General features: G+C 38.3%; 1 protein-coding gene across 2 annotated transcripts in view; it reads right to left on the minus strand.

Annotated features, from left to right (window-relative positions):
• ASXL2 (ASXL transcriptional regulator 2) overlaps positions 1-18452 on the minus strand; it is a 134055-nt gene that overhangs the window by 44604 nt on the left and 70999 nt on the right. For both annotated transcript variants that reach the window (XM_082745035.1, XM_082745034.1), the window contains exons 3-4: positions 11644-11752; positions 8084-8234 (exon numbers count right to left, since the gene is read on the minus strand). In XM_082745035.1, the coding sequence (XP_082601161.1) occupies positions 8084-8234; positions 11644-11752 (260 nt within the window). The remainder of the gene's footprint in view (positions 1-8083; positions 8235-11643; positions 11753-18452) is intronic.

An 18452-nucleotide genomic window follows, 5' to 3' on the forward strand; every position in this document is an offset into this window, starting at 1 on the left:
ATAGCTAATAAAACAGAGTACTACACAGTTTTAAGAATCTGTTGAATATATACAAAAGCATGGATGAAAACTTACAAACATTACTGCGCAGCCCCCTCCCCGCCGCCAAAGGCATGATTTAAGTTCAAGAACAGCTTCTGATTCTGTCCCAGACATGTCTTATCTACACTAACAGAAATTATTACAGTGGTTACTTGGGGCAATGGTTATTACCAGAAGGGAGCAGAGAGAGGACTACTGGAGCACTGACAATGTTTTGTTCTTAGATCTGAACGCTGGTTCTCAGTGCTGTCCCATCTGTGAAAATCCAGCAAGCTTTATAAAGTGTGTTTTTCTGAATTTTATTTAAAGATTTTATTTATTTATTTGACAGAGAGATAAATCACAAGTAGGCAGAGAGGCAGGCGGAGAGAGCGGGGGGGGGGGGGGCAGGCCCCCTGCTGAGCAGAGAGCCCAACAAGAGGCTCAATCTCAGGACCCCGAGATCATGACCTGAGACGAAGGCAAAGGCTTAACCCACTGAGCTACCCAGGCGCCCCTCTGAATATAATTTAATAAAAGTTTTAAATAGGCAAAACTAATCTATACTGACAGGGGCCACAACAGTAGCTACTTCTAAGGAAGGATGAGCAGTGACTGAGAGCTGGCCTAATGCCTCTGCAGTGCTGGTAAACAATCATTATAGTTCATTATTTGCTCAGGAAGGTGGAGTTATTTTCCACTCTAAATTCAAAGAAGGGGGGGCAAGATCATTTTATGTTGTTCTTCCTTTAAAGGAGAAATACAAGATTTTCCCTCCTTCCTTGTTAAAGAAAAAACGCATTCCCAATAGTTTATAAGACTAACAAATCATTTAAAACCACTGCTTTTTAAATGTAGTCCAGCTAGACTATTACTATTCAAATGTAGTCCAAAGACCGGTCTGTTACACAATAAATACAAAAAGTGAGAACAAACATTTAGGTACTTTCAAAGAAATCTGACATCGCTGGGCCATTTTTACTATATTTTACTTAAGTTTCAGTCCATAATAGACAGAGGAGGGAAGAGAAGAATACTTTGTGATGAAAAGTCTGGGAATAAACCAGCTGGCCGGGGAGGGGAGGATGCAGGGTAGGAGGTGTATAGGAAAGGCATGGAGAGTTACAGAGAGTTACAGAGTTACAAAATAAGGAACTAAGATCTCCTAGAGCTACATTTTAAAAAGGATAAAGATATTAAGAATAGGACATTGTTTGAAAAATGAACATTAATGCTGCATTTTAACTTGATCAAGCACCTATTTATCATCTTTTTTTTAAAAAATGACATTTATTTCTTGACTATTCAATGACAGTATGTATGTTGCAGGTTAATTTCAGTGTAAATTCAATTTCAGTGCAAGACACATTATATTTCTTTAGCTCTCAAATCAACACAAAGCAGTGGGAAATCATGATTTTTCCTTTCCCTCCATTCCAATGTTTCCTGGGTTTCACAGATCACTGGTTAGTGCTAGGATACCAGAGTGTTGGCCCACAAAGTCCCACAAGGACTGAAACACTGTTCATAATCCTATTTTACACAGTGGCACTTGGAGAAAAATCATCCCTCACGCTTCTATACTATCAGTTTGTTTTTATTCCAAATAAAACCAATTAATGTCACCAATTAATCTCATCCTATATCAAGGAAATCCACAGAACAAATTATTTTTTCAAGAGTGAAATGGAAATGAACTCTTTTAGCCCAAATACCAGTGATTAGAAATAAACTGAACTAACATAAATGTAGAGGTTGCTTTTAGGCAACAGGCTTGATCAACGGAATGTAGAACCAGGCAAAAGGGCCCCCTCCTCCCAGCCCCCTGGCATAATACAGAAGGGTCCCCAGTGGACCCTAATCTGACCAATATCCACAAGCCCTAACTGACCAATGGGCGACTTATAATCAGACACAATTACCACAAAAGGGGAAGATGCCATACATCCCCATATGTCCTAGCTCTTCCCCTTTAAAAACAGCCTTCACCTATCACTTTGTGCAGACAGTCTCTGTTTTGCTGTCTTGCCTGCTTCTCCCTTGTGGTATGTATTCAATAAACTTCTAGCTCCTTCGTTCTGCCTCAGGTGAATTGACTGCCAGTGCCACCAGCGCCACCAGCTAACACCTGATTGTTGCCCCACATTTGGGGGCCCCCATCCAACTGGGAGAGACACCACAATCAACAATAATCAGTAGAAAAACAAATCAAAGCTAGTGGATTTAATGAACTGGAATTTAAATGAAAACTTGAAAGAAAAAAATAAATAAATTGAAATTAAAATTTTGAAAAGCTAGTGTAGTAACTCAGATCTTAAATGGACAAGAGGATGAAACCAACAGCAAAAGGTCTATAAACAAGAATTTTGTTCCTCGGGGCACCTGGGTGGCTCAGCTGGTTTAAGCATCTGCCTTAGGCAAAGGGCACGATCCCAGGGTTCTGGGATCGAGTTCTGTATAAGGCTCCCTACCTGTTTCCCTGCCTGCTGATCCCTCTGCTTGTGCATTCTTTCTCTCTCTCTGTCAAATAAAATCTTAAAATTTTTTTTTTGTTCCTCTTGGTATGTGGCTATGAAAACTTGAAGTCAGTGGTGTTGCTATTCCCTGACCCATACATACTACATTTCTTAATTCTCCTAAGAAATCACTTTATGCACAGCAATACCCTATAACTAACAGAGACTAGCATTAAGGATGAACAGACTGATCCCTACACTTCTTTCCACGAATTTCCCCCTCCACCCAAACTTATCTTCATATGGCTTCCTTTCTACCTTCTTGTCTTTATGTATGTTTTCTTTCCATGATACATCCGGTCTTCCTTAGAGGTTATACTCCAAATGGAAGAAAGTATATTAGAATATCCTGTAATTCACACAATACTTACTAACCCAGGTAAAGTTAACAACTTCTTACTCCAATGTTGCCATAACATGATACATAAACACTTATTACTTATTAAAGCCATTTGCTAACTGTCTGCTTCTTTTTCTGTACTTCTAGATATGGACAGGGCCCATACCTTATTTATATTTCCCAAATACTTGACAAACAATACATACGTACCAGAGAAGGAATGAGTGCGGTGAGCAGTCTAAATAGAGATATTTCTTTGATTTTGTAAGTAATCTAATGAATGGCCTAAATAATACTTCTCAAGATTATATCCTGATCTACTGGTGCTCCAATGTGGACTGCTCAATGCTTAAAAGCTCTCTTACTAGACAACTATCACATGACCTCACCGATATGAGGAATTTGAGAAAGACAGAGGAGCATAGGGGAAGGGAGGGGAAAATGAAACTAGATGAAACCAGCGAAGGAGATAAGGCATAAGACACTCTCAATCTCAGGGAACTGAGGGTTGCTGGAAGGGAGGCGGGTGGGAGGAATGGGGTGTCTGGGTGATGGACACGGGGCAGGGGGGTGGGGGGAGAATGTGCTATGGAGAGCGCTGTGAATTGTGGCAGGCTGATGATTCACAGACCTGTATCCCTAAAGCAAGTAATATGTTAATTAAAAAAAAAAAAAAAAAACCCTTATTTAGGAACATATTTAGTATCTAATTAGAAACAAAAATGCTTGCTTTCATATAAATACATAGACATAAAATATTAGCCACTTCTAAAAATATTAACAAACAATCAAAGGACTCACAGTTATTATTTGACTTAAAAATCAACTCCCACCCCCCAGCAACCTAGCAGAGAAGTGAGTTTTTAAGCTTATTTTCAGAAAATCATTGTTATTTAAATATTATTATTATTATTTAAATTATTTAAAACAAATTTTAGAACTTGAGGCTTGAACTAAGATCAAGACCTGAGCCAAAATCAAGAGCTGGACGCTTAACCAGCTGAGGCACCCAGACGCCCCTAGAACTTAAGGCACTTAAAGCCAGTTTTACATAGTTGACTGAAGCAGTTTCAGGTTGCTGGACAACTACTACTACCCACTGAAAATATATACATTCAGAAGATATTACTTTTCAGATATATTACAGCACTGAGAATTTTCTATTTCATTGGTAATATACTGAACAAGGTCAAAAGGATATAGACTATCCATATTAGATGCCTTTGAATTAAAGACTTTAGTGAATAATCACTATTGTATTTCTTCCTGAAGACATCTAAGGGGCCCCTTCTCAAGTATTAGAAATACTATCAGACATAATGAAGCAGTAACAACAAAACTGAAGCTCATTTTTCTATAGTTGAAGGATTAATAGCTGAAAGACTGATTAACAACTAAAGTATCCAAAACTGTTATAATCTTCCTAAACCATAATCCTTCTCCTAAGGGAGAGTTTTTACTTTCACCATAGTCTGTCTTTTGAGGAATTTCATTTCCAGAAGTTAACAGACTGTTTCGGTTTTAAGTATCTTCCCACACCAAGTAGAGAGAGTCTACCTCAAACTCGGCAGGCTGCAGCTACTGATTAACATTCAAACAATCCCCTGATCAAAGATGAAGAGGCCAAACCTGGGTACCTTTCCTTGCTTCTGGGTATCCTACCTATCCAAGTCCTAATAGAGCCATGTTTAATACATGACGGAGCTCAAATCTCTTACTCAGCCACCAACCACAAGACATAAAAAAAGATCTCTCTCAAAGATCGCTCTCCCACATAAGTTAACTTTGCCCAAAGGAGTTTTTCTCCCAAGTAAAGGAGACATTTCTATGCATAATCATCCCCATTCAGTAAACTTACATATAGAAATGATTATTACAGGGCAGGCAGGTCTTTGGTATGGGAAATTAACTCTAAACATAGTATTTATCAAATTCCTAATTTAAAGTAGCTTTGAACAAGCAATTAAATTAACGTTAGATTATGCCCCTGGAAAGAATTAGTAATTCCTTATAAGTAAAAAGGTGTATTTTATATAATTAACTTGTTTCTTAAGACTCTTTAAAAGCAGGCCAAAATTGAATAAACTTTCTCTACCAGAAGATAAAAATAATATTTCTATCATTGCTTCATGCATCAATACTTATATTTTATTTTGGGGAAGAGACTCTGCTTAGCTATGATTCTACCAAAAAAGCAACAGAAAAAGTTGATTTTAATCTTTTTTTTTCCTGGATTTAGTCCACCTTACCTTGGCTTGGAATTCCATAAAGCTCTTCTCTGAACATTGTTTCCTGTCTGACAATTAGGAACCAAAACTATGAACTTCTAAGTTCTTCCACTTTACATGGAAATCAATAACCTACTTTTAATATTGGACTGAATTTCAAAGTTCTGTTCTCCGTTCCTATTTGGCTGAAAGGTATACCTATTATCAAGCCAGTTTCTATCGATTTTCAACTAGAAGTATCAGTTTTGCTGTCAGAGCTCTTTATTTTTGTACATAAAAGGAAGTGGGTTTTGATACTATCTCAATGTTCTTCCTGTCTTACAATGCATTTGAAATAAAGTGATGTCAGATTGAGAGTTAAAGCCCTAAATAAGACAAAGGAATAGGCACAATTACTTTTCTCTACCTTTATTAATAAATGCAACTGATTTAGAAATGCTCTGTCGCACACTGCTGCTAACACCACTAAGTACAAGCTTTGCATGTTAACTTGCACCGGAGGCCATGAACATTCACAGGTTATATAATATGTACCTAAAAATTCACACATCCATGCCATATGCCGTGGTATGACCCGTGAACAAGAGAAGCACATTCTATGAGAAACAGAATCATTCTTCACTGTTGGTCGCTCAGCAAAGAGTAAACATGAATTCCATATGACATCATGCACACCTCTTACCTTCATCTTCCAAACACCATCTATAGCCCATTCTACTCTCAGTTTAGACTACCTATAATCAGAAAAGAGCTTTACAGAACATCTCATCTTAATGTAAACTGAAGATAAATACACAATAATATGATCATTTCTAGAAGAAGAATGAATAACAACGCAGTTCAGTAACATTTTATCTGGACCACAATTCTGAATTTGCTATCATATTGCTATTAAATATCTTCTGTTACAATGCCAAATATAGTACAAGGTTAGGCTATTTAAATCTATAAAACTACTGACAATGGGACTCTGTTGTTATTTCTTGGATCTTCTTATATCACAATACATACACCTTGATTTCTTAGACATCCCCTGTAACAAATATGTTTGTTACTACTCAGAACAGCTACTACAACATATGTGGCTACTGAAAGTGGAAAGGATGGGGCACCTGAGTGGCTCAGTGGGTTAAAGCTTCTGTCTTCAGCTCAGGTCATGATCCCAGGGTCCTGGGATCGAGCCCCACACCGGGCTCTGTTCAGTGGGAAGCCTACTTCCCCGTCTCTCGTTGCCTGCCTCTGTGCCTACTTGTGACTTCTGTCTGTCAAATAAATAAATAAAATGTTTCAAAAAACAAAAAAGTAAAAAGGAATGACCTTTGAGACCATGATTCTGTTCCCCAAATTTCTAGTCTGGCCCACTTAGTTATTGATTTTCCTGTCTTTGGACACATCCAGAAATTATGAATCTTACTGTTTCTCCTGCTTGATGATTTGGCTTGGTTCCTAATCTTAGATCACCAACTTCCAAAATTTAAACTAGGTGGGGCACCTGGGTGCTGTAGTTGGTTGTGTCTGACTCTTGGTTTGGCTCAGGTTGTGATCTCAAGGTTATGAGACCAAGCCCTGCGAGACTGCCTCCACACCAAGCATGAAGTCTGCTTGGGAATCCCTCTAGCCCTCATGCTTGTACTCTCTCTAAAACAAATAAAAAGAAATCTTCAAAAAAAAAGTTTAAACTCGGTACAAACAGGAATGACAGAGCCCTTAACACTTTTGGTTCCACCCTCCCAAAGATCCTTAGTGGACTCTGAGGAATGTAAGGCCATACCTCCTTTCACCACTGATCTAAAACATATCTCTATCTCAAGAATACTGGTCATATGAGCTAGCTTTATCTTGACTTTATCCTATTTGTTCCTAACATCTGAGATCTGGGTTACTCTCCAAGTGAATGTGATCTTACAGCTAAAATCCTCTTATTATAAAACGTGCCCGAATTTGTATGTGTGGTAGCTTTACCAGAGAACACAAATGATGCCACCAATTATCTCAGTTCTCTCCAGAAGTATCACACATATGAATGCAGGGATGGTAAGGAATCAGAGTTTTTTCTGATACAGCACCAAATCAATAGTTCCAAAGCACTTAAAATTAATGAATCAAGTATTCCTACATATAAAACTCCAGGTTCTAGATCCAAAGACTGCTCACCTGTAACACAAACCAAAGGGGATATCCAAGCTAGGGAAATTCTTGGATGTCATTTTGTTCTAGAATATCACTATATCAATCCTTGCAAAGGAACCATCATGAGCTGGCTTAAATCTGCCATGCCGTGTACGACTAAGTTTATAAATATTGAGGTAAAAACAATGTGCCCTCTTCAAGAAGACTCTGCTAAGAAGCTACAGATAATTACCAAGAATAGATGATAAAGTGTATCCCTAAGTAGAAATTCTATCCCAGGGAAGCTGCAGCAACAGACATTACTCCCTAAAAAATGTTTTTTTGGGTAAGCTATGAAGCAGACACCAAGCAGGGGAGAGCGAAGAACAGACTAAATTTAGTCCTTGCTAGTACTTTCCCTGGTAAGTAGAGGGCTGTTAGAGCAGTAAGTGTTCAAATTTTAGAAGAGAGGATTAAAGAGGCAAATAAGAGCATCCTTCAAAAAGGCTATGGATGACCAAGAGCTGAATATTCATCCAGGTAAAACATAGAGAACCGTGCTGTCCAATTGATAGCCACTAGCCATGCGTGACTATTCAAATAAAAATTTAAAAAGAAGAACAAATTCAGTCCCTCAGTCAAACTGCCATATTTCAAGTGCTCACAGACATAACAAGCCACTGGCTGCGTTGGGTTGGACATCACAGACACAGGATATTTCCTCATCGCAAGAAATTCTACTGGATGGTACCAATCTCAAGGGAAAGGAAAGAGACAGACTGTCCCGGGGTCTGAATACAGAGGAGCTACTAACAAGGGCATGTGTCCTATAGCATTAAAGACTTTATCGAGAGATCAGGTGGATTTACCTTTCCTTTTCCACCTGCTCTTTTTTCCCTCCTTGTTGCTGCCACCATCACTGCTGCTGCTGCTGTTCTCAGAACTCTGGGAATCTGACTGACCATCACTGCTTTCTTCTGAACCTTCTGATAGCTCTTTCACCCCATCGGGCACGTCTTTCTGAAAATGCAGGCATCCAATTAGGATTAATCATTACCATTTCAGCAAATAGGAATTAGATTTCTGATATGCATTGTTGTTAACTTAACTGTGCTGATTAGTTTTGAGTATTATAGGGCTCAGTAGCAGAACCAGCAATATTTTCTGAATTCCTGTCATCTCCCTTCTGTGGGTCAAATTAGCTCATGTTTCCATCTACATCCAAAGATAAAAATTATACATGACAATCACATGAAAGCACAACACAGAGGCTTAAATTAGAACAAACTGGGTCTATGGAAGTCCAAGTAAATGAGATGTTCAGAATTTAAAAACTGCAATAATAATTTTGTGAAAGGTAGATATACTCATTATCCATGGATATGTGCTTGTTTGTGTATGTATTTGTTAAGTATTGTGAGTTCAGCTGACTCTGGATAGGAAGAAACAGTACATTATTTGAATCTCATTGATTTCTAAATACTGGTTAGTAAGCAGCAAGAGTCAAATACAAAAGGAATAATTCCAATCCTTTTTTTCTATTTTTAAATAAACTCTTCATGTGGGCCTCACACTTACAAGCCCAGGATTAAGAGTTGCAGGCTCTACTGAATGAGCCAGCCGGGCATCGCAAAAGGAAAAAGTTTTTTAAAAACTCACAGGACTCTTTGGTGTCTACACTGAATAGTGACAATGCTAAACTGAAAAGATACCTGTGTCACCAGAGTATTTAAGAGATATACAGTAGGATAGGTGCAAGATCAAGAACTAGAAAATTAAGATGTTCTGGAGTTGAATTCTGGCTTTATCGTCTGCTAATTATGCAGTCCGGTCAAAATCTTAACCTCTTATGCCTCAGTTTCCTGGTCTAAAACATGGAAATAATAATACCTACCTTATGAGATCATTCTGAAATTAAACGAGTTAAATGTAAAACGCTTAGGATAGTGCCTGGCATGTAATAAATACGAACTACTATGTACACATGTAGTATATAAAAATATACATAGGTAAACATATTAGTGAATTTCTAAGTTAAGAAACTATGGCTAGTTCTTTTTTCCTCTCAATATATTTTTTTATTTTCCCACATTTTATAATCAGATGAAAAATAATTCTGACCGTGTGACCCTCCTTCCTAGAACTGACTCACAACATTATAGCCAAGATAATAACCTCTGATCCAGAAAGGAACTGCTTCTTCCCAATTATATTTATATCCTTTTGCCATTTCTAAGACATTTCTTATATACTTTTTAAAAATACACACCCCATATTTTGCTATCCTTTCCTTCAAAACATGGAAGAGCTCTTACAGAGTTAGTTGCCAGTCAGACCTCCTGACCTGTAGGCGCCATTAAGTATTTTAAGTACAAATGTAACTTCTTAAGCTTAGACTGGTAACCTATCCAGGATCAGCTGGTCAACTGCGAGTGCCGCATATCTCTGAAACATTTCACCCCTCCTTTTCCCCACTCCACAGTATCCATTTTATTTCTCTAATGTCCCTTGCCTCTCTTTTATTGATCTCATAGTTCAGGCCAATTATCTCTTGCAAACAATCCATTTTTACCCTTAAATCTATCTGATTTGAATTATCATCCTAACACAGATTTGATCATACTATTCTGAAAAACCTCTGCCATCTCTTCAGCTCTCTTTCTCTCTCTCACTCTCAAACTGCAAGTCAGGTTTTCAAAAAGCCTCCAAAATTTGATTTTCACTTAATGTTTACCCCGCCCCCAAACCCTTACCACACTGGCCCACACACAGAGGATGGTAACCACTTCTCTATCTACGCTGGTTTCAAATCCATTCTGAATCCTTCTGTGTGTGCCTCTGCTTCCGCTAGTTCCTTATCCTGGAAGGTCCTCCGCACCAATTACTTATCAGCCAACATTCAATGCAAATCTTAAAAGTTAAAACAAAAACAAAAGCTTTCTATAGCCTCTTATTCAAAATGCATCTTTGTTTCTCTACATTATGATGATGCCTTATAATACAGTACTTTGTATCACAACAGTCTGGCAGTGTGCAATTACTTCAGTAATCATATGAGCCTCAAGAGATAAGGAACCACAGTTTATTCTTCTTTACAGTCTCTACAGTGTTCAGCACAGAACAGACATTTAATTAATGTTATTAACAATATGGAAGGTCTAGAACAGCTAAACCTTAAAAGCAACACAAAAAGCTCCCTGCAGGAGTAGAGCCTTGTATCACAGGAAGTTTAATAAAGTGTATAAGAAGGAGGTACTATAGGCAAATTAGAACTTTCTAATGTTAGTGGGCCATTCACAACCACTGAGCATAGTGATGACTACAGCTCAAAGCTAAAGAGGGGACAAAGCCCACGTACACATGGATAATAGTCAGTGCATGCCAAGTATTAATTCTCCTCCTGCTGATAATTCTTTTGGCAAACAATCCCTTTCCTGAATTCATCTGGCAGAGGGCTTCCCCTCCACCTGATAGCATAGAGTGATCATGAACCTACAAATCGCCAATCAGAAGACTCAATGCATTTGGCAACAGTGATTATTCAGGCAGAGACACGTGGGCCAAGCCAAACCAATTAAGCCAAATCAGAACTAACTCAAGAGGTCCCACTTCAGCTCCTGAAGCTCTTTTCTCTTCAGACTTACAGCCTACAGAGTGGGGGTTAACAATCAAGTCATGTATGATAGGAGAGAACCTGCCAAGAATAAAGCCAAAAGAAAGCAGAGAGATCAATCCCCAATGACATCATTTGAGCTCCTGGATCCGGACTGAGTGTTCTTAGAATCTATAGTTACATGAACTAATAAACTCTCTGTTTTAATCAAGCTCATTTGAGTTGGTTTTCCTGTTTGTGACTCAAGGGACACTGATAAGTCAAGGTGTCTTCTCAGCGCCAGAATTAGAAATCAGCAAGACTGTTATAGTAAAAAGAACAGGAGCTCAGAAATTTAGTCAAATCTGGGTCCACATTCCAGTTCTTACATTATCCGTCAAACACAAAGTAAGAAAATCTGATCTTCTGAACTCGAGCATTCTCCATTACAAAAAAAGAAGAACTGCAGCTCTGATTTGTAATGGAGAATTAAATAACAAAGTAATAGAAAGCATCAAGGCTCTATTTGCTGCAAGGTAACACTCACTACTCAAATGCTATGAGGTCTTTTAAAAAGGCACTGGAAGAAGTCATTTTCACTTCATCCTTTCAAGATAGCATTATCATACAGAACGAAAAATATAGTTAGTTCTCTGGTCTACCTACAGATGCCCACAGATTAGTATAAAAGTGCACAGGATACAGAGTTACACATATTACCTCTTCCTGAAAATAAGCTCTTCAAGAACAGAGCTCTGTATTTATGATGCAAGTATCATTTAGATGTAGTCACTTCTGTTTTTACCTTATAAATGATGCCCTAACAGAAATATTTACCTTTAAAGTATATACTCCCATTCTACCTGGAACTTTATAGAAGATGCCTTCTTCACCTCGGGAGTTTGTATGCAGCATTGCATTCAGGCAAGCAAGAGGGGAAGTCCCGCTGCAAAAAAAAAAGAAAAGAAAGAACAAGAGGAATACAATGGTTAGTTTCTGTCTCGGAGTAAAGTACCGTACGTTACACTGACTAAGATAAAATTAACTGATCAACCTCATTTGACAGAAACACATTTTATAAACTATAAAAAGTCTATCCATCTATAGAGAGGCTGCCACGGAGAAAACTGATGTAAAATTCATCCCCATGTATCTAAAGGAAAAAAAAAATTTTTTTTTAAATATTTTAAAATATTTATTTATTTGACAGAGATCACAAGTAGGCAGAGAGGCAGGCAGAAAGAGAGAGGGGGGAAGCAGGCTCCCTGCTGAGCAGAGACCCCCCCAATGTGGGGCTCAATCCACAAACCCTGGGATCATGACCTGAGCTGAAGGCAGAAGCTTTAACCCACTGAGACACCCAGGCGCCCCCCAAAATTCTTTTCTTAATCCTGATCCAGTATTTAACATGTAAGAAAACATGGACCTCAGAGAAATCTTACAAATATATTTTGTAAATATTGTATTTCACTTATGATTTTGTCAATTATACCTCAGTTAAGGTGAAATTAAAGAAACAAAACAAATAATCCCCTTCATTTAACACAAACTTTACAGGTCCAGAAGTAAAACACAGGGAGGAAAGAACACATCTACAGATTCCAATAAACAATATTGCTCTCCCCTAAAAAGGTAAAAAAATTAAAATATATATACATACACACACATCCATTCTCTTGCACACTGCGGCAACAGACTGAATCTGAGGTGTGAAATGAACACATTTCTATTGCCTCTTATATTTTAAGTTTTTTTATTGATATAACTGACATATATTAGTTTCAACTGTACAACATAGTAATGCCATGCATACACACATGTACACACACACATATAATGCAATGGTCTCTTGTACTTAAACCTACCACGATTTCACTTAAAGAGGTAAGAGGTAAGTTCTGGAATATTTATCATCCATGTAGCACCATGGTTAAAGGTTTACTAATTCCAATACACATTTACCATATTTCTAGAATTTGGGGCCTATAATAAATCATCTGTAAAAAAATAAACATATTATTTTCCTTTCTGTTATCACATTATATTTCCTATCTTTTTGTACTTCTCTAACATGACAAATAGCAAAATAACAGAAGATGTGTGGCATCCTATATTTTTTTAAAAAAATCCGTCCTAACACCTGAGGGATAAGGCAGCTTATGTGCACATTTCGAGCTGTTCTCCCTCTCAGTTCTCTGCGGGTACCACTTAGTATATCTCAAATAAGCCTACGGGAAGATGCTGCTAGGTATCTTGGGTATACTTAAACATAGGAGTTCTCTGTGGGGGAGAGCAGGACCATGAGTCCATTGTCCCCTGGTACTTGCGAGAGTGTTGAGGGTCAAAAACTGTAAAGAAGACAGAGGGCAACCAAGAAGATTTGCCAAAGAATTTTTTGTCAAGGAAATACTGAGAGTCTCCAGATTGATTCTCACAGTTATTTTTATATAATTTGGAATTTCCATCTTAAAAATACACATAATGCCATTCTAGTCAGAATTCCAAAGTTTGTATCAAATAAATATGTAAGAAATTTCTGGGGAAAAAATGATGGGAGCCTTAAGAAGATATTAAAATGTACTCTAAGCTACTACTATTGAAGCAATAGGTTTCTAGGACAGGATAAATAGGCAAATGAACACTAGGCTGTAGCCAGAACAAATCAAAATACAGAAACAGATCCTAATAAATGTAAAAGGTGCAATCTCTGTACCTTTGTACAATTCTGCACCTTTCTGTAAGAGCTATGATCTGGTCACCTGTGGTCTGATTCCCTAGCATCTATGCAAACACTCTTCAATACCTAAAATGTCCCATAAAATATTATCCCTTTCCTGGGCGCCTGGGTGGCTCAGTGGGTTAAGCCACTGCCTTCGGCTCAGGTCATGATCTCGGGGTCCTGGGATCGAGTACCACATAGGGCTCTCTGCTCAGCAGGAGGCCTGCTTCCCTTCCTCTCTACCTGCCTGCCTCTGTCTACTTGTGTTCTCTGTCAAATAAATAAATAAATAATCTTTAAAAAAAAAATATTGGGGCGCCTGGGTGGCTCAGTGGTTTGGGCTGCTGCCTTCGGCTCGGGTCATGATCTCAGGGTCCTGGGATCGAGCCCCGCATCGGGCTCTCTGCTCCACAGGAAGCCTGCTTCCCCCTCTCTCTCTCTCTCTCTCTGCCTGCCTCTCTGCCTACTTGTGATCTCTGTCTGTCAAATAAATAAATAAAATCTTTAAAAAAAAATATTATCCCTTTCCCACCTTCATACAGGGGGTTGAGACTGAATTAATACCCTGCACATCACAAGTCCAAACTGTTACAGCACATTTCCTGGTTGAAAAAGCCAGTCAGCATCCCTGTGTGCACTCTATTCTTCCCCATTCCCACAGTGACAGATTCAGGACCAGACACATTACTCAATCTGGGGCAACAATCTAAGGAGCTACTTTCTTGGGCATTTAAGAAAAGAAACTTTTTCTGCTGAGAAGCCCCAGAAAGAGACTCTTTCTCCTCCCCTGAGCAGTAAGAGGAAGTAATGCCTAAAACTTTCAATATGTGACCATGAGGAAAATATCTGGGATTGGAGTAAACAACAAACAGGACAGACAAGGAAAGGGTTGGGTAAGGATCACAGAGAAAAACACAACACCCAAAAAGGCACTGAACTGCAAAAAAACAAGGAAAACAGCAATAATTTTAGCAATATTACTTTTGTCACTCTATCAAGCCTTGCCTTGAGTCATTCCTACCTTTGGTATTGCTGAGGTTTTACATCATACACAACCAAAAGAGTTGTAAATAAAATAGTTTATGTTAGGTAGTGCTGGAATAGCATGTTATACATCTGTGGAAAATAATTCTCACAGAATACCTAAAACACATCTTAAATGTATTTAAAAAAAAAAAAAACTAAGTAAAAAAGGAGAAAGTATAAAGTAGAAGGCATTAAAAGGAAAACAGGGAGTGCTTCCACGGCTCAGTCAGTTAAGTGTCTGCCTTCTGCTCAGGTCGTGATCTCAGAGTCTTGGGATGGAGCCCAAGCTGCTCTGTAGGGAGTCTGTTGCTCCCCTCCCTCTGCTTCTGCTCTCTCTCTTCAATAAATAAAATCTTAAAAAAAAAAATAAAAAAAGGAAAATAGTATATAACCTGTCAGATAGATAAACCTTACTAAATAAGAGAGAAAACCTAAGAATCACAAAAGAGAAACCAACTGACTAAATAAAAATAAAAAGCTCTATGTAGAAGGAAAAAAGCAACAACATGATCATAAAACATGTAACACAAATGGTCACTGGAACACATGAAGAGAAGCCCAAACTTACTAGTGATCAAAGGAAAAAAAAAAAATCAACATACCACTGATCAGACTGGAAGAAATCAAATGAACCCAAGTTTAGTTAACAGGACTGTGCTAACATCAATTGCCTGACTCTGTTATTGTATAACAGTTTTATGATGTTACCACTGGAGCAAGCTGGGTAACATTTGCACGGGACTATCATTCCAATTTTCTGTAAGTCTGTAATTACTTTAAAATAAAAAAAACAGAGGCTCCTGGGTGGTGCAGTCAGTTAAACATCCAATTTGAGCTCAGGTCACGATTTCGGAGTCTTAGGATAGAGCCCCACATCATGCTCCCCGCTCAGCAGGAAGTCTGCTTGTCCTTCTCCTTCTGCCCCTCCCTGACACTGCTCATGTGTGAGTGTGCACCAATGCTCTCTATATCAAATAAATAATCTTTAAATATAAACAAATAAATAAAAACAAAAAAAAACCCATGAACTGATAAAATCCATTGCTAGTATAGTTATGACCAAATGAACACTCTTAACATAAGACTGGCAGAACTAAAAACTGCTACCTTCCCCACCCCATCTCAATTCTGCCTTAGGGAATAACATGGAAATATCCACTGAAATGAAAAATATTACAGCCCAGTGATCCAACAATCCCACTTCTATCTATCCTACAAAAATAAGGCCACAAGGACTTACAGTCATATGTGAAAGGATCACATCCAGCATTGTTAAAAATGTCAAAGCACTGAAAATGACTTCAAAGTCCATTAATAAGGGAATGGTTGATCATATGTTAGCAAAGTGAACAACAGGATATGCATGAATCAGTAACAACTACATTGACAACTGAATTCTAGGAAGCATTCTGTTTAGCCCTCACAACAATCCTTCAAGGCAGGCAAAATTGTTATGCCATTTTTATAAATGAAAAAACTAACAGAGAAGGGTGTTAAGTAGCAAGACCATATGATTAGTAAACAGTGAAGCCAAGATTCTAGTAAGGAGAAAGAAAACAGAAGCAGAACAGGAAAAAGACTGCTTAAATAGAAAATTAAGACCAATGAAAAAACATGTTATCTGTAGTTCAATAATCCACCTGGTGAAAGTTTGCCGCATCTAATGGTATTCAATTCCAGTATTAAGTAGCCACTCTGTTTAGCCCTATAAACTAGGGTCTCTGGGTAGGTCCAAAGAGGAAATCATTCTTAGCTCAGAAAAGGGAAGACAGAACCAGAGCACACCATAATTAGTGCTATCAAAAGAGACACAGGTCCTCAATCCCTGACCCAAAACACTTAAGGCCAAATGTTTTAGGTATAAAAATCTTTTGAATTTTAGAAAAGTAACATGATATGCCATCTATTAGGTAACACCATCAAGACGATTAGAGACAGCATCCCATAACCAAACATACTGAAACATAAATGTTTACACTATATAGGATAAACTAATAATATATATAGTTTTATGTCAGTTTAAGGGAAATGCTATTGTCAAACAAGTTTTGGTATGTATGAAAAAGTTGAAGCATGTGGGGCGCCTGGGTGGCTCAGTGGATTAAAGCCTCTGCCTTGGGCTCAGGTCATGATCCCAAGGTCCTGGGATTGAGTCGGGTTCTCTGCTCAGCAGGGAGCCTGCTTCCTTTCCTCTCTCTGCCTGCCTCTCTGCCTACTTGTGATCTCTGTCTGTCAAATAAATAAATAAAATCTTTAAAAAAAAAGTTAAAGCATGTTGGATTTTAGAATTATGGAATAGAGCCTGCAGATCTGTATATTTAAAGTACTTTGGGGTACCTGCCTGACTCAGGCAGTAGAGCCTATGACTCTTGATCTCTGGGTTGTGGGTTCGAGTCCCATCTTGGATGTAGAGATACTTTAAAAAAAGAAAATCTCGGGCTCTTGGGTGGCTCAGTGGGTTAAGCCACTGCCTTCGGCTCGGGTCATGATCTCAGGGTCCTGGGATCGAGTCCCGCATCGGGCTCTCTGCTCAGCAGGGAACCTGCTTCCCTCTCTCTCTCTCTCTCTCTGCCTGCCTCTCCATCTACTTGTGATTTCTCTCTGTCAAGTAAATAAATAAAATCTTTAAAAAAAAAAAAAAAGAAAAGAAAATCTCAGGTTGCCTGGGTGGCTCAGTTGGTTAAGTGGCAGCCTTCGGCTTGGGTCATGATCCCCAGGTCCTGGGATCGAGCCACACATCGGACTCCCTACTTGACGAGGAGTCTGCTTCTCCCTCTCCCTCTGCCTGCTGCTCTGCCTACTTGTACTCTCTATCTCTCTGTCAAATAAATAAATAAAATCTTTAAAAAATATAAAATAAAAAAATGTATAAATAAATAAAAAAGGAAAATCTTTTAGTTGCCTGAGTGGCTCAGTAGGTTAAGTTTCTGCCTTTGGCTCATGTCATGATCCCAGGGTCCTGGGACTGAGTCCCACAACAGGCTCCCTGCACAGAGGGGAGCCTGCATCTCCCCCTCCTGCTTCTCCCCAACTTGTGCTTACTTTCTGTCTCTCTCTCTGTAAAATAAAATTAAAAAAAAAAAAGAAAAGAAAGAAAGAAAATCTTTAAAATTTTTTTTAAAATAATAAAGTACTTTAACTCAAAAAGATACAAATATCGCAATCTAGGATCTAATAACTAGAACCCCAAAAAAACAAAAACAAAGAAAATCAAAACAACCTAACCCAAAGCAAAAAACTCTTTAAAGTAAAACCCAAGAAATGAAAGTAAATGACATGCACATCTGGTGAAAAGATGTGGTAAGGTCACGAAAACACCATCATAATACTTTCCATGCAAATCTGGGTATAATTTTCCTTTAAAGGAAATAAGGAAGTTTGGAATAACCCACAAGATATACAGAACACATACTGTCTTCTTTTTTTTTTTTTTAAGATTTATTTTTTTATTTGAGAGAGAGAGAGAGAGAGAGAGCTTGTAAGCAGGGAAGGGGCAGAGGGAGAGAAAATCTCAAGCAGAACTCGAGGCCTGGATCTTACAATCTGAGGTCATGACCTGAGCCTAAAATGCCTAAAAGAGTCAGATGCTCAACCAACTAAGCCACGCAGGCACCCCCAGAACACTACACCATTCAAAACAAAGTTTTAGATTTGGTTTCAGGAAAATACAAAAAGTCTAAATCCTGACAGAGTTTCTTCTTATGAATAATGAAGCAACGGCAGAGAAGTACGATAAGCCACGGTTCCTGTGATGGCAGGAATAGATCTTCAAGGAAAATAATACCAGAATTATATAATGAAATAAAAATAACTGGATTAACTCCAAGAAATAGGTACCATCTGAACAGGCAGTAACACCCTGGTACTGAGGAGATGAGCGCCAAGGCAAGGTCAAGTACAG

The sequence above is a fragment of the Mustela nivalis genome (genome assembly GCF_964662115.1).
Source record: "Mustela nivalis genome assembly, chromosome: 8".
NCBI lineage: Eukaryota > Metazoa > Chordata > Mammalia > Carnivora > Mustelidae > Mustela > Mustela nivalis.